At 40.6% G+C, this 15,899-nt stretch overlaps 2 protein-coding genes across 2 annotated transcripts; one reads left to right on the forward strand and one right to left on the reverse strand.

Annotated features, from left to right (window-relative positions):
• The first annotated feature begins 1,306 nt into the window (after nt 1–1,306).
• Nucleotides 1,307–7,452, forward strand: LOC143828396 (mitochondrial enolase superfamily member 1-like). The gene is made up of 6 exons (XM_077318814.1): nt 1,307–1,463; nt 2,136–2,177; nt 3,387–3,516; nt 3,777–3,876; nt 4,090–4,171; nt 5,225–7,452. The coding sequence occupies exons 1-6, from the start codon at nt 1,329–1,331 to the stop codon at nt 5,333–5,335; spliced, it is 600 nt and encodes a 199-aa protein (XP_077174929.1). The 5' UTR covers nt 1,307–1,328; the 3' UTR covers nt 5,336–7,452.
• Nucleotides 7,453–7,829: 377 nt separating this feature from the next.
• LOC143828395 (thymidylate synthase-like) lies at nt 7,830–15,809 on the reverse strand. The gene is made up of 7 exons (XM_077318813.1): nt 15,548–15,809; nt 14,774–14,847; nt 13,537–13,711; nt 12,338–12,439; nt 10,621–10,796; nt 8,953–9,024; nt 7,830–8,274 (listed from the first exon to the last, which is right to left on the reverse strand). The coding sequence occupies exons 1-7, from the start codon at nt 15,735–15,737 to the stop codon at nt 8,137–8,139; spliced, it is 927 nt and encodes a 308-aa protein (XP_077174928.1). The 5' UTR covers nt 15,738–15,809; the 3' UTR covers nt 7,830–8,136.
• Between the last annotated feature and the right edge of the window lie 90 nt (nt 15,810–15,899).

Raw genomic sequence — 15,899 nt, forward strand, 5'->3', positions numbered from 1 at the left:
AAATTTCAGTAGATGTCCCAAGATGAACCCTTCAAAAATTTGCTCTGAATTTTGCTTTAGGTGGCAATGTTGGTGGCATCTTCTTAGTTTTGCAATTAGATTCTGATTATTTTAAGCTTAAAAAAAAACATGTTTAAACACAGAGAAAACCTGTGTCACTTTCACTGTTTATATTATTTTTGGAGATTACTGGACATTTTATTGTCTAAGGACTGATAGCCAGAATATTTTTAGCCTTTGCTGAGTCCTAAAAGTCCCTCACATTTGAAATTATAAGTTACAGTCCCAGCTCTGAGCCTTTCCCGTTGCTGCCCCACTTGCTGAGGTACAGCCTTCCTGAAAGGTTGAGGGAAGCCTTCCTTTGAGTATGCAATGTAGAATTCTTTAAAAGATCTTATGGGGCGGCTTAAAAATTTGCAGGATCCAACCCAATATAAATATATCGCTGCTCATTTATTTATTACACTTCATTTATTACATTCCTTACAGTTCAGAGCAATTCGTATATGGCTCCCAGGCATCTTCCAATCTAAGCAAGAACCAAGCTGAGACCTTAGCAGCATATGTTTGCTTTAGAATGTGCATCTCTGATCCTAGAGCAGCCAGCTGGCCACATCCAGCATGCCAAGCACCTCTGACCATTTCATGAACTTAATTTTCATCTGAAGTGCCCCTGAGCTTTCCTTTGTTCCTCCTGGAACATCTAGGAATTCTGCATTTCTTTATGATACATTGCAAATATAATATTAAAAATCAACAGGGACTCACATGGAAATACCATTTCCTTTTGTATGATAGTCACTTTTTAACATACTCCAGGTATGCATGAATAGTCTCCTAGGGAAACACAACCTCCTGACATCAGGAATTAAACACATGCACAGTTGCATTGACTGACAGCAACACATAGCCTGTAAACTCTCTTATTAATTGTAGAAGACTTGCAGTTCCCAGTTAAAATATTATGGAAATACATGATGACAGTTGTGTGACATAATGCGATAGCCATTATATTTTCAGTTTTTATAACAAGCTAACAGGAGTCCCTTATATGTCACAACAAATTAGATGTCTGGTTTACTAATATGCTTGATTCTTACATTTGATTGTATTTTGTTTCTTTAATTTAATGGATTTTAGCAACTGTTGGCTAGCAGATGCTACATGATCAGATTGTTTAGCAACTCGGCAGGAGGATGCTAGACTGCCTCATACGAGCTTGGCTCATTTTCTTGATGCTTTCCATCTTTCTCAAATCAACATTATGGTTGTTATAGCAATGCACACAATAGCTTCACAGAATTGATTCAGTCTGTAACTATTCTCAGATGCTGGATGCTAACCAACGGTGGGAAGTAGAAGAAGCCATACAGTGGGTTGCTAAACTAGCTGAATTCCAGCCACTATGGATTGAGGAACCAACTTCCCCTGATGATATTCTTGGGCACGCAACCATTTCTAAGGTCAGAGGGCATGTTTTGGTCTCAGTAGGACAGCAGAGTTGCTATACACTAGAGAACTAGGATGATTTGTAGATGAGGGGGCGACCTTAGAGAGAGCTCAAAGATCAGGCTGAATGGGTTGTCAGAAATAATTAAAATAGACTTTCCACAGGATCCTGTCACATATGTGGCATGTATTCCATTAAATTTAAATGAGTAACATATTTTTGAAGGCTTTAATAAGAGCTGGCGTGTTCAAGCCAACCAGCAAAGACCCAAAAATATATATGACTCACTATTTAATGTGTTTGGATTAAAAGTTCAAATTATATTAGAAATATTACACTAGCCAAGGATTTGTCATCAAAACTTATTAGGACTCCAGTGGTCCCACATGTACCTTGTGGCCAGAGTCCAACATGGAGTTCAACATGGTTAAGCTTCAGTGGGACTTATCTATGCATAAATAACTGGATTCAAATGCGCTCTTGATGTGGTGCACACCCACTTATGTCACTATTCACACCTAATTGATTAAGCAAAAATACCCTGCTAACACTTAATTAGTTTTCTTTGAGTTTTCTACTAATCACGTAATAGTCACGGAAACATATTTTGGTTTTCTAGAGAGAATAGCTGCATTGGAGAATACTCATTAATTTGTGCCCTTTTATGAACTTTCTTTCATTGTAGGCTTTGGCCCCACTAGGAATTGGTGTTGCAACAGGAGAACAAGTAAGTGTATTGACCCTTTATTATAACTTGATGTTCCATGTAAAAGTTATTCAGTATTCAATGTAAACCGCCCAGAGCCACGAGGAATGGGTGGTATAAAAATCCAAATAAATAAATAAATGTTTTGGAAGCATCACAGTTACTGTTCCTGAGATTATGGAATTAGTAATCATTTCATACCTTCCAATCACCCTTCCACCCATGCTTATTTGGACAATATTTTTGTTGAGATCAGTTCCCTTTTTCAGGTTGCAGACTACTGCCAAGGGATGGGGGGGACAGGGCGACCCGGAGTCCTGCGCATGCGCAGCAGCCCCATGCAAATGCGCATGTGCAGATCCACCCCACGTGTGCAATTGCGCCAGGCTGGGCTGCGCATGTGTTTGTGCTCCAGGAAGGTGCACAAAAGCGCATGCACAACAGCTCTGCACATGTGCACATGTGCAAAACTGCCGCGCGTGTGTGTTTGCGCCCCCTTTGGGTGCAAACGTGTATGCTTGTTTGTGCCGCCAGCTTTCAGGCAACCACACTTACCTCTCCCCCCCCCAGCGAGAAGCTTACCGGGCTGCAAGCTAATTGGCTGCTTCAGTGGGGGACCACTGCCCTAGAAGACATCACTCCTTTGTTGATTCCACATAAACAGAACAGTAGTTGTCTTTGCTGCATGAAAAAGGACAGCTCCAGTCACTTAAGTGCCTTTTCATATACAGATGGGCTCAAGCTTGCCTGTCCCCATACAGTCATGACATAAGGGAGACAACAAAAAGATTCTTTAGTGGTGTATGTACTGCATAAAATATAGGAAGGATTCATATAATGATCATATTGTCTGCTCCTCCCCCCCCCCCAGCAGTTCTAGACATAATAGGAGCATGCCCTCATGCCCCTATTATGGTGAGAAGTGGAGGAAGTAGTGGAGGAAGGAAAACAAGATGCCTTCTGCAAATAATTGCCGGTCCACACCACGCTTGACATGTGGTCCCCCAGAAGCAAAACAGTCATTCAGTATGTACACAAAGTAAAAAACAAAAACAAAACCCTCCCCTTTGCATCATGTACCCTTAAACACACTGCATGTAACCAATGAGGTATTCCATAAAGCACCTTATGTTTTGTAGAAGCTGTGATGGTACATTATCTTTGATGTCATATTGCACATGAGAACTGAAAACCCCTGAATAATTGGGGTCTTGTTTTCCCTGTCTGCAGTGTCATAACAGAGTGATATTTAAGCAGCTCCTCCAGGCAAGGGCCTTGAGCTTTGTCCAAGTGGATAGCTGCAGGCTGGGAAGCGTCAATGAAAACTTGTCTGTGCTACTGATGGCCAAGAAGTTTCAAAGTAAGGCTCCTGAAAATACTGCAGTGTTGCTTTAAAACCTCTCTCTTCTGAAGCAGTCATGTTAGGTCATAGTTTTGTGTATGTTCTAGCAGATAAATATTGTAGTTGAGGGGACCGGGCTTTTCCCAGCAATTTTTTTTTTTTAAGAGAGATGAGAGGCATGAATAATCCCCAGTAAGTAGCTATACATTCTAATTGCTTGTTTTTGGTTTTTCTTATTGTTAGTGAATAGGAACCTGATATCATGTTTTTCCTTTCAGTTCCTGTTTGTCCTCATGCTGGAGGAGTTGGCCTTTGCGAGTTGGTACAACACTTGATCATATTTGACTACATTTCAGTATCTAGTAACCTTAAGAATAGGTTAGTAATGTCTCAGTTTTTCCTGTGTTGTAGTGCAGCTTCTGTGAATGACCTAAGGTTCTGGTATTTATAATTGAAACCTAGGTTTGTTAATGAAAGCCAAATTTGCCAGTAACTAAATGCTTTCCCATCAACTGGATGCTTCTAGCAGGCAGCCAGTGATAAAGAGGAAGCTACACGAACCTTGAACCTGCTGTTTGTTTTCACCTATAGGATGTGTGAATATGTAGACCATCTACATGAACATTTCAAGAATCCTGTCACAATCAAGAATGCATCCTATATACCACCCCAGGTATTGCTGGCATGAGCAACTACACATCTTGTGCTAACCATGAGCTTGTAAGATAAGTTTTCTCTATGAACATCTAGGGGGGCTAAGGAAAACAAAAAAGGAGGGCCAAATATTTCTGACATGATGTCTGCAGTTGTTGCTCTTGGGTTTATTTTAAAATATAAGCCCTATACTAACACCATTTGCAAGGGCAATCAAAGGAGTTCCTATAGATTTTGTATCAGATTTTTTTAAAAGCACCGTTTCTAGTATTTTCCAAAACCACAATGTTTGGCCATCTCCTATTTATGGACTTAACTGCTGAAGTGGAGGTTCTTTCAAAATTACTGTAGTGTTAAATATTGCTTTGTTGCTAGCTTCAATCAATACATCCAGTCTGTGATATAATATGAACTAAAAGGCAGTGTTGATGCAGTATTTATATTTAGCAGAAACGAAATTTATATCTCTTTCACCTTAAATTGAGGTGGCTTAAGTCTGGCAGATGATACAGCTAGTGTGCATCCTCAAGGTATTCAAGGCTGTCCTTGTTTTCATTATGATTGGACTATATGGCTAGCTTGGCGGGGGGGGGGGTGGGCATTTCATTCTGTCTTTTGAAATTACCATAATGCAGCATGTACCTAAGGTATATGAGCTTACAATACATGGACTAATCCAAGGGGACTTTTTCCGTCTGAGGCATCTCCGTCCTGGGGCCATTGCTCTTGGTATTGATATGTTGTGGGGAAAGTTGTGTGACTTCTATACATAATCAATTTGCTAATATGGATTCTGAGTTTCATCACCAGTCTGTACAAGGTCAGGTGATTGCTTTCGGGGGGAAAATTATACAGAAATATAAAAGTTCATAAATTCTTTGGGGGAATTAACTTCAGTGCAAATATTTTCTATTTAACTGTGTAACTTTGCTCTCTCTGAGCACATAAAATGCTCATGAGAGTAGGTTCCAGGAACGACTGCAGAACAGAATAAGCCTGCTGAAGGGCAGAGATTTCTTCTCTGAACTAGAGTAATATGTTCAAATACAAAATATTTCTTCATTTATAAAAGGCAGCTGGATATTCCAATGAAATGAAAGAAGAATCGGTAAGGAAATACCAGTTTCCACAAGGAGAAGTCTGGCAGAAGCTCCTTTCAGAACATAAAATGCAACTGCAATAGGTTGAACTGTGGCTGAAGATTAGATGCCCCAGAGATGCCGTTGTTGCTGAACAACAAGAAGATTGCAGATTCAAATGGCTGCTTTTATGAATGCTGGGGAAATCTGTATTGTTTGAGAGTGTTTTCTTGGGTGTGCACACCTGCAATAAGAGGTCAAGATTCTTAAGGAGAATCAGAATAGCTGTTTCTGAACGACATGCAAATTTCAGATTCAAATTAATGCTTTTATGTAACTGGAGTACTTCCAAAACCAAAATAGATCACAGTCCCAAATGATAGAATCTTTGATCAACTTAAACTTTTAATGCTTAAGCTCAAGAAGCGCATGATTCATCTTTCCTGGAGCTATTTCAAGAAATTACAGGATTACATAATGAATCTCTTGTTTATTGTGCCTGGTTTCTGTGTTTGAAAGTTTCAAATATACCAGCTGTATAACCAGGTGCTGCATATTTAGCTATGATTTGTTTGAGAGTGTTTTCTAAGGTGTGCACACTTACAAAAGAGGTCAAGATTCTTATGTAGAATTAAAGAAGTATGCAAATCCAGCAGATGCTTGGTAGCTTGAAAAGCCTGATTGCAGCAAGGAAACATGGGTTGCAAGGAACTGGGGTCAGACTCTTCTAGTGTGGCTTTAGGCCTGAGGCAGAAACAGCCTTGGTCACTCTGTTGGATGACTTGCACAAGGAGATGGACAGGAGTGTGAGTCTCCTGGACTTCTCAGGAGCTTTCAGTACCATTGATCATGGTAGCCTTCTGGACTTCCTGTCTAGACTGGGAGGCACTGTTCTGTAGTGCAAATGCTGGCAGGGGCTCATGGGAACTGTAGTACATGAACATCTGGAGGACCACAGGTTGACTACCCCTGCTGTAGTGGTTCCAATCTCACCTGGAGAGTAATTTTAGAAGGTGGTGGTTGGGAGACTGTTGTGCAGATCCTTTGGGTCCCACAAATTTACATCCTTTCCCCTGTGTTTTTTAACATCTACATGAAACAGTTTGGTGAATTCATTCAGAGATTTGGGCTGACTTAGAGATTCAGAGATATGCAGATGACTTAGCTTTGTCTTACGCATCACTGACTGGAGGCAGTTTTGGAGTGGATGTGGGCTAATAAACTGATGCTTAATTCTGACTTGATCAAAGTGCTACCAGAGAATAAAAGGTCTGACCTTGAATTTAGGGTGTCACTTAATCTGGATGGGATTGCACTGCTAGATAAGCAGGTAGCAGCTATGGCCAGGAGTGCCTTTTACCAGTTTTGACTGGTTAGTCAGCTGCGACCTTTCTTGGGCAGAAAAGATCAGACCACTGTGGTGCAAACCCCAGTTACCTCTCAATTAATGTAATGCACCATGTATGAGGCTGCTCTGGAGCAGTGTTCAAAAACATCAAGTGGTACAGAATGATGCACCCAAGATGTTGACTGGAATGAGTCACAGGCACCATATCACTCCAGTCTTGACCCATCCATCCTGGCTCCCGTTTGTTTCCCGGCACAATTCAAGGTGCTGGTGTTGACCCTCAAAGTCTATACAGTTAGTGACCCTCATACCAGGACTGCTTACTCCCTTGTAAATCTGCCCAAGCTCTACAGTCACCTTCAGCCTTGGGTGCTCTTGCCTTCTGAGATTAGATGGGTGGCAACCTGAGGGCCTTCTCGGTCATAGTACCAAAGTTCTGGGATTAATCTGTAGCTATGTGAAGACTTGTGTAAATAAATAAAACAGGCTCAAATGAAATTTACTTCAAGACCTGAAATAAGGATATAGAACAAAGCACATCAAATGCTCTCCTAATCACAGGAAACAGGGTTCACCTAGTAAACTGATAGGGAAAGATCAGGCATCTTCTATTTATGCTGTTAAGCTGGCACTGTGTACATATAAGACATATTGTACATCTGAAAGCACTCCATCTTAGCTGATAATGTCAGTCCCCCGTTACAGTTTTATAGGTGCAATGGTCATCTGATGTTCCACTTCGCAAGCCATGTTCTCAAGTTTTGGATGTAGGATGCTCTTCCTCAGGCTGGAACAAGCCCAATCTCAGAGAAAGCTCTAGTGATTTTAAAAGGAAGCTTCCAATAAATGTAACTTCTGTGTCAAATGAACAAACTTCCATGTATATTTGAATCATCATCATCATTTATAATAATTTATAAAGAATGCGCCACAAGTAAATAACTAAATAATTGAATTTTGCATGGCACAAATGGGTGCCTTCTGCGCTACTTTTAAAATACACTGTACTTAAATGTGTACTTTATATTTCTTGCCCACCTTTCTTTCATGGGAGACCAAGGCACTATTGAGATTGGCTCTCACAAATAAAAGTGGCTAAGTATGAAAATGGATAAATATATATTACACACAGATCTTGAATTCAAAACAAGGAGTGGATGGCGTGAGCTGAATGTTTATGAATTTGAAGCCTTTGCAATCCAGAAGGTACACTAATTATTATTGTGTTCAGAGATATCATCATACTACTGTACAAGTATATATATTTTATTAGTTGATGCTAGTCAGCCTTTAAAAAATACTTTACAAAACTATACAGCCTAAAACCACCTTGCAGCAAAGGGGTGAGAAATCTGCGTACACGGGAACCATATATCACATGTACAATACAGTGTATATATTTTATCTTAAGGCCCATTCGCCCCCTGAATGAAGGCCAAGGTAACATGTCACAAAAGATGGATCATATTTTGCCCTTATGGACATTTTGAATACTTACAATATTTTAAAACACTATTAAAAATATTAAGGTAAGTAACACTCCTTGAAGTAAGGCCATTAAACAGACATTTCCATTTTAATAGCTGGATGAGGATTGTAACCTTCTAGTTTGAAGTCATCTGCTTTGAAATCATTGACGTTTTCAACTTTGCGAAGAATGCTGAGCTTGGGGAAAGGTCTTGGCTCCCTCTGAAGCTGAAATTTAGAATAAGCAAGCTAAAATTATTCCACACTGATATTCAGCAATTTTAAACCATAATAATATATTCACAAGTATTATCTGTATAATTAGTCAGCAGCTATATGTGCCTGGGACAGTGTCCTTTCCACAAATAATTCCATCAAATGCTCTTCTATAATTAGTTTACTACAGGTATATCTCCCCACAAGAATTACATCCTATAGTTATGGAAAGAGATGCCTTTATAAATAGGTTTACTGAGCAGGTGCTATCTATAAGAAACATCCATAGCACCTAACAAAATAACCTTCACAGCCTCCTACTTGCCAATAACCTATCCAAATCCTTGTGTCAGGGTCCACAGCACTCAAATGTAGCACAAGCGTCCCATGTTATTTTGCAGTACCTAACATTTCACGGCACTGTATATGCAGGAAGAAGGCAGTTTTCTCTTAATCCCACTGACTTAGATGTCTTCTGAATTGTGAAATGATACTAATAATTTCAAATACTAAGACTGCCATCACAAGAATTGGCCACAGGATCACTCTTGCATTCTGCACAAAGAAGCAGTGTGATTACAGCCTTAGATTGAATTAAATTTAATAGCAATTTATTTGCAGATATGGAAAAAAAGGGGAATATTCCCTACAGTGATACTATGTAAATAAGCAAACAAGCTAAATGCTTACCTGGATTTTCAGTGGTTCAATGTGATTTAGGTATATATGAGCATCTCCCAATGTATGTACAAACTCTCCAGGCTGTAGAAAAGTAACAATATTATTATCTTGGAAGGGGGGAGGGGGGAGACAACAAGAATTTGGCTATAGATTCTAATAAGCTCAGGCTTACTTAACTCCATTGTTAATACTTGTCCACATTTGTCTACACAGCTCTGCTAAATGGGTCCTCCAGCAATTATGCTACATATACTAACTATCACACAAGTGCATTGCATTAAAAGACAGAAAATTTGGTTCACTATCAAATACACAATGCAATAATGATTGGAACTTCCTTAGACCATGGTGATCTCCTTCGATGACCACTGTATTGAGAATCTTTGCCTTGCTACATGTGGGACAGCTGAGCCTAATAGGCATTCTATTCCCTGAGGCAATATTTCTACCAGGGACCACAGACGCAGCTACTTCAGGCCCCTAAATTGGCAACAGCACCCTACCACCAAATTATCAGTTTGTTAATGTCAGCATCTAACTTTTGGACAGAACATAAGCTATCCCCTGCTCCCAGGAGGGGCATGGACAAATGTTAGACGCCAGGAGGGAGGCACGATGGGAAAAATAATAGAGTTGATTGGGAGGAAGCAGAAAATTTAAGGGGATAGTACTGAAATCAATGGTTAGATGGGAGCAGAAGTAGGCAGGGCAAGAGAGTAGATGCAAGTTGCTCTAAATAAGAAAGAAGCAAGAAAAGAGGAAAGGAGATGTGGTGGTCTAGCCCCACATGGAAAATGCCCAAGGAGACAAAGTAAAAGGAATTATAAACAGTTAAGGAAGGTGCTTATCGAACATACCATGAAACAAATTCCCACATACAGCTGTGCAAAGGAAGGACTTCAGTGATGGGTTGCATCAGCCTCAGGACTACCCACTTGTATGTAGCTATAAAGACACACCGTTCATTGTATCATTTTCCCTATACCTTTGGGTGTTCAATGAAAGGAGGAATTCAACATGCCTCTCCCTTCTGAAGACAGAATTAAACTCATTCCAAAATGAGATTTCTGCAGGCTAAGTTGTTCCCTTAGCTTAGATTACAAAATACATAGACTCTCTTAGTTTACCCAAAGCAGGAAGAAAACTACCTCCAGGGAAACTGGGAAGAACATAACATTGCCTTTAAATATGGGACAACTTTGTCTGATATTAAATAGCCACAGCATGTGCATAAGCAGCTGTGTGAAGAATGTAAACACTGTTTAGAGCCTGGGAAGTTTCTGCATATGTTCCATAAGCACGTTATAGCTGCGCACCATAGAGATGAGCTTTCTATGAGAAAACTGAATTTAATTTGACGTATGAGAATTTGGGATGCATCTTTTAGGATAAGAACATTTCCCTGGTGTTTCATAATGGTTAATGATCACAAGCAAAGATTCTGAAGAAGCGGCTACCTCAACAGACAACTTGGGTTCAGGATTTTTGTTTCATATCCCAAACAAACCTTACTCCTGATTTAAAGAAAAAGTAAGTATAATTTGTTCTGAACTGAAGGATCTCCTTTCAGATCAGGCACAGAACAACAGAACTTCAGAGTTACATACTTTCCAATTCTCCCACACAGTTAGTGAACTATGTTGTAATCCTTAGAAAAAGCAAGTAAGGGTCTTGTACCTTCAAGCCTGTGATGTGAGCAATCATCAGTGTAAGAAGAGAATAACTGGCAATATTGAAGGGTACTCCCAAACCCATGTCTCCCGAACGCTGATACAACTGACAGGAGAGTTCACCGTTTAAAACATAGAACTGGCAGAGAGCATGACATGGAGGCAAGGCCATCGCAGAGATATCTGACAAGCAGGAAATGAGAAAATTGGAAAAAATGAGAAAATTAAAAAAATAAACCAAATGGTAGTGCTCCACTCACAATGAGAATATGCGGATCTTTCATTGTTCGCTAACCTAAGAATTACAATCTCACTAATGACATTGTGTACTATTAATAAGTAGCAAATAAGCAAACTAACGTTCTTAAAACTATATTGTAATAAACAGTGCCTCATTCAATTGTATTTGTGGTGGTAATTTGTAAAGACATCTTCTGTAGAATCAACAAAAAGAGTATTAGCAAGCTTAAAAAGCATTTATCTGTCACAGATTACAAGGCCCATAAGAACCAACGTGGAGCCAGAACACAGGATAGTTATTTTAGATGGCTTTTATTGATTGGTCAAAGGCCTTCAAAACAGGATAATAAAAATATAAATCAGATAAAACAAACATAACATTCCATAAACAATTTTAAATATAACAACCAGGATTGGGGGTAGCATTTTTATGTCAGCATTTTGCCTCTGATCTTCCTAGCTGCGAATGCATAAAAAGCCTCTCTAAGACCCATTATGCACGGGGGTTTTAGCGCACATTCGGGGTGGGATGGCGGCAACTAAAATCACCGATAACGCACGGAGCCGGCTGCAACCGGCCGCAGCTTCAGTGCATGTCGCCGAAAAAGCTGCGTCAGTGAAACGCGGAAGAAAGCGCAGCTTCCGGGTGACCGGGGCGCAACCAGAAGCGGCGCCCGGATCGCCGCGTGCATAATCGGTTACTCTGGGTTTTGCCGCCGTCGCGCCCCGCCCCGTGCATAACCGGTGTGCATCGCGTCTTCCCCCTCTGCGTTTTCCATGTGACCTGAAATCGCCGTTTTGGCGGCCGTGCATAATGGGCCTAACAGAGACATGTGGATCAGAATCAGACAATTAAAAAATAAATTTAACAGGAAGTTATTTTAGTGTTAATAAACTATGCTAGCCCCATCTTGTCTTTTCGTGGATGATAAACAGGGCTGACCCAGGTTGGTATTTGGATGGAAAACCACTAAGGAATTCCAGCTTGCTATGCAGAAGAAGCTAATGGTGAACACCTTTGTTAGTCTCCTGAAAAGTCTAAGGGGTCACTGTGGCACTTTAGGACACATTAGCAGATACCATCAAATAATAATAATAATAATAATAATAATAATAATAATAATAATAATAATAATAATAATAATAATAATAATAATAATAATAATAATAATAATAGACCTTTATTGGCATAACAACCATCATATTATTAAGGTAAAGGTATCCCCTGGGGTAATGCCCTCTAGCGTTTTCATGGCAGACTCAATATGGGGTGGTTTGCCAGTGCATTCCCCAGTCATTACCGTTTACCCCCCAGCAAGCTGGGTACTCATTTTACCGACCTCGGAAAGATGGAAGGCTGAGTCAACCTTGAGCCGGCTGCTGGGGTTGAACTCCTAGCTTCATGGGCAGAGCTTTAGACTGCATGTCTGCTGCCTTACCACTCTGTGCCACAAGAGGCTCTTATTATTAATGCCATACTGTACCTGTGGGATTCCAAGCACACATGATTATTCTTCTGTCATCTGGATTATTCCTGATTGTATCAATTACCTGCTGCAATTGATCTACTCCTTTCCCTGTATAATCTGGAAAAGAAATAATAGTTTTAAAAATGGCTTAATTATAATAATTAATATCTATAAAATTGACTCACCATGATCACCAACAAAATGATAAATGCTTTTTAAGCTTGCTAATACTCTTTTTGTTGATTCTACGGAAGATGTCTTTACAAATTACCACCAACAAAATTTATACCCAACCATTCCCCCAACAGTCAGTCCTTTGGGTAGGTGGCAAAAATATCTATTAAAAGGTTATTATAAGAATAAAACAGATACCTAGAGGTATAGTGCTAACATATGTGGGGTATACATATGTGTGTGTGTATTCAGTTAGAAAACATGCAAGACATCTAGACAATGAACTTTGCAAGAAAGGCAAGGAGATACTGCAAAGAGTGGAGAAAAGGGGATTCATAATTAAGTACAAGGTTTAGGAAATTTATTTAAAATATTTGTATTTTACCATGTATATGTTAGCATAGAAAGGGTATCTATGTACATTTGTATATATCATTCATTAGACAGGATAACTAGTTTGTAGATAGAAAGTATTAAATTATATAGGATAGACTGATAGACAGGTAACAATGTGGGATAAAAGACAAGTAAATGTTAAAACAGTGTACATTAGCCAGGAGAAAAGGCAATGTTGGGGGAAAGGGTTTCTTGCAGACAACTACAACCTTGCATGCTCTATGAATGCAGGAAAAGGCAGTTAATAAAATCAGAACAGGGAAAAGATTCCTGCTCCCAGCTTCAGTGCTGTTCTTTTCTATCCAGCTGCAGTGCTGAAATAGAAAATAACATCAGGAGAGATGGATTACCAAGGACAGAAACAACACAGAACAGGGAGTTTGCTAAGGGGATGAAGCGTAAGAGAACTCGTATTTTCCAATGCCTTCTCCAAATCACCTTCCTTACAACAAAATATACTATACTTATGTTAGGATGTATCTTACTACTTTGCTGATGCACTCACATCCTGTAACTCCATTCTTTCTTTATGTCCTCACTGTTCTAAGAGAGCTTACCTCTTATCTCTCATCCAGACTTCATTGTGCTCTTTCACAGTATAAAAGTATTAAGAAATTACTTTGCTAGAAGTTTTTCTTCCCCACCTGTAGTCATATCTTTGTATTCCGCTCCAAAATGTCTCCACTGGAAACCATAAACTGGACCCAAGTCCCCTTCCTCTCTAGAAAAGAAACCCTGCTTGTCTAAGAATTCACGAGAACCGTTGGCATCCCAGATTCTGACTCCTTTCTCAGAGAGCTCTTTTGCATTTGTAGAACCCTGTGTAGGATCGGGGAGAGAGAATGACCAGAGTGTTCATCAGAGTGGATTTGGATGCTAATCACAATTAATATTTTTAAACTGTCTAAAATATTATTTAATTCCTTACTAGTGAAGAGATTAATAATAGTAATATACATAGGCATTAATCATGTCAGGAGCTGAGTAGTACAAACCAGAGATCAAATATTGTCCCCCAAAGCCTCAAAAAACTCTCCAAATACTAAAAGTATCCATATGAAACAGTACCTTAAAATTTGACATTTATTTATGTATATATTTATTATTAATTTGATTTGTGCTATAGAAGCGGAGGAGGAAATCCTCGTGTTTCTTATACCCCAGTGCAGGGGTAGTCAAACTGCGGCCCTCCAGATGTCCATGGACTACAATTCCCAGGAGCCCCTGCCAGCATTCGCTGGCAGGGGCTCCTGGGAATTGTAGTCCATGGACATCTGGAGGGCCGCAGTTTTACTACCCCTGCCCCAGTGGTTCTCATCTTGGGGGTTGAGACCCCTTTGGGGGTCAAATTACCCTTTCACAGGGGTCAAGGCATGGCAAGCAGCTTGGCAGGGGCACCATCCACTCAACAGCCTTGCTGGGTAGATAGAGTGTTCATCTGTCTGGAGCAGAGGAAAAGAACGAGATTGGCATGGCGGGACAAGAGGCAGAACTGAGAAACCCCGGAAAAAAATTATATACAATCATGACAATTGTTGTTACCACCTTACTGTTACCAGAATTATGTTACCTGTACCATTTTGTTTTTTCATGTAAACCGCCCTGAGCCTTTGGGGAGGGCGGTATATAAATACAATAAATAATAAATAAATAATGGATCCTTATGCCGTTGGTCAGTTTCGGTTTAATTTCTATGAAAGAACTCTTGCATAATTTTATGGTTGGGGTCCACCGCAACATGAGGAACTGCATTAAAGGATCGCAACATTAGGAAGTTTGAGAACCACTGTTATACCGCCTGCCACGTATAGATGTCAGCGCAAGGAAGTAGCCAACAGCAATAATCTAAACTTCTAGAATATTATTCGCCATATACCATACCTTGATAAACCAAAGTAGTTCTTCAAGTACTCCTTTCCAGAACACTCTTTTTGTTGTTAGCAATGGAAAACTATCTGAAAACAAGATAGTAAAGATGATAGGAAAACATCATACTATATGAAAACGTCTCAGTTCTCAGTACAAAATCATGTCAATGAAACCCACACCCAGCAATTGTCAAGCATTGACATGTAATGTTCAACTTACATGGCAATCTTACTGCATAATACTATTTAACTTAATTGAAAAAACTCCACCTGCAGAGTTTTCTTATTAAAACATTACCAAAGAGTGAAAGCTCTGAGCCTCCTTCTACTATCACTAACATCCAATGACAGAAAATGGAAGCAGCAGAACTAGCAAAAATATCAATTATCCCACCCTGATAAGGTAACAGAGTTTCTTTTGCTACTGGAATAACAAGACCTAGGAGGAGCCTTGAGAAATCCAAGTCCCAAAACCAGGACGGTTAAAAACTATTTAGGGGGACGGGACAAATGAGGAAGAATAAGTCCGTTCTTAAACTGCCAATTATAGCGAGCCTCAATAACTTGGCTTTAAAATCAAACCTGTACAGATGCATGCTGAGATATTCATGAATGCTGTCAAACGCAGGGCACAGGCTCGCTTTCCTACTCGAGGGAAAACGCCTGGGGTTCCGCGTCCTGCCCGGCGCAAGTTCCCTCTGCCCCCGCGGCTTAGCCTCCTGCCCTGGTCGAAGGTAGCAGAGCGACTTCCATCCCCGTCACCCCTTGGGCCGAGAAAGGGCTTCACCTCGGAGGCTGTACCGCGCCTGCATGCCGAAGACGGAGAGGGTGCCCGTCCCTGTGCGGTCCTGCTTCTGGTGCCCGAACCGCAGGATGTGCTCCACCTGCTGCAGGTACTCGCGCTCCCCATGCGTTGGCGACGCGGCGCCGACAGGCTCTCCCTGTGCGCACTGCCTGACATCCAGGTCGGCGGGCATCTTGCGGCGACGCGGAACTGACCAGAAACGGCTGCTTCTCGCCCGCTCCAAGGTTGGATTTGGCGCGCAATTTTTCTGTTCAGCCAATAGGAGAAGGAGGGGAAGCGCCGCTGCCGGGGCGGGACTCTTATTGGCTGGCCCGACTCCTCCTCACATTTCCCA

This window comes from Paroedura picta, unplaced genomic scaffold, assembly GCF_049243985.1.
Source record: "Paroedura picta isolate Pp20150507F unplaced genomic scaffold, Ppicta_v3.0 Ppicta_v3_sca25, whole genome shotgun sequence".
Classification (NCBI taxonomy): Eukaryota; Metazoa; Chordata; class Lepidosauria; order Squamata; family Gekkonidae; genus Paroedura; species Paroedura picta.

Excerpts from the sequence above, each read along its gene's own strand:
- LOC143828396 (XM_077318814.1), top strand. The coding sequence starts at position 1,329 with ATGCTGGATGCTAACCAACGGTGGGAAGTAGAAGAAGCCATACAGTGG. Across the intron at positions 1,464-2,135 it reads GGCACGCAACCATTTCTAAG|GCTTTGGCCCCACTAGGAAT; the intron begins GTCAGAGGGCAT and ends CTTTCATTGTAG. Across the intron at positions 3,877-4,089 it reads TCTAGTAACCTTAAGAATAG|GATGTGTGAATATGTAGACC; the intron begins GTTAGTAATGTC and ends TTTCACCTATAG.
- LOC143828395 (XM_077318813.1), bottom strand. The coding sequence starts at position 15,737 with ATGCCCGCCGACCTGGATGTCAGGCAGTGCGCACAGGGAGAGCCTGTC. Across the intron at positions 10,797-12,337 it reads GTGTGCTTGGAATCCCACAG|ATATCTCTGCGATGGCCTTG; the intron begins GTACAGTATGGC and ends CCTGCTTGTCAG. Across the intron at positions 8,275-8,952 it reads TTGAACCACTGAAAATCCAG|CTTCAGAGGGAGCCAAGACC; the intron begins GTAAGCATTTAG and ends TCTAAATTTCAG.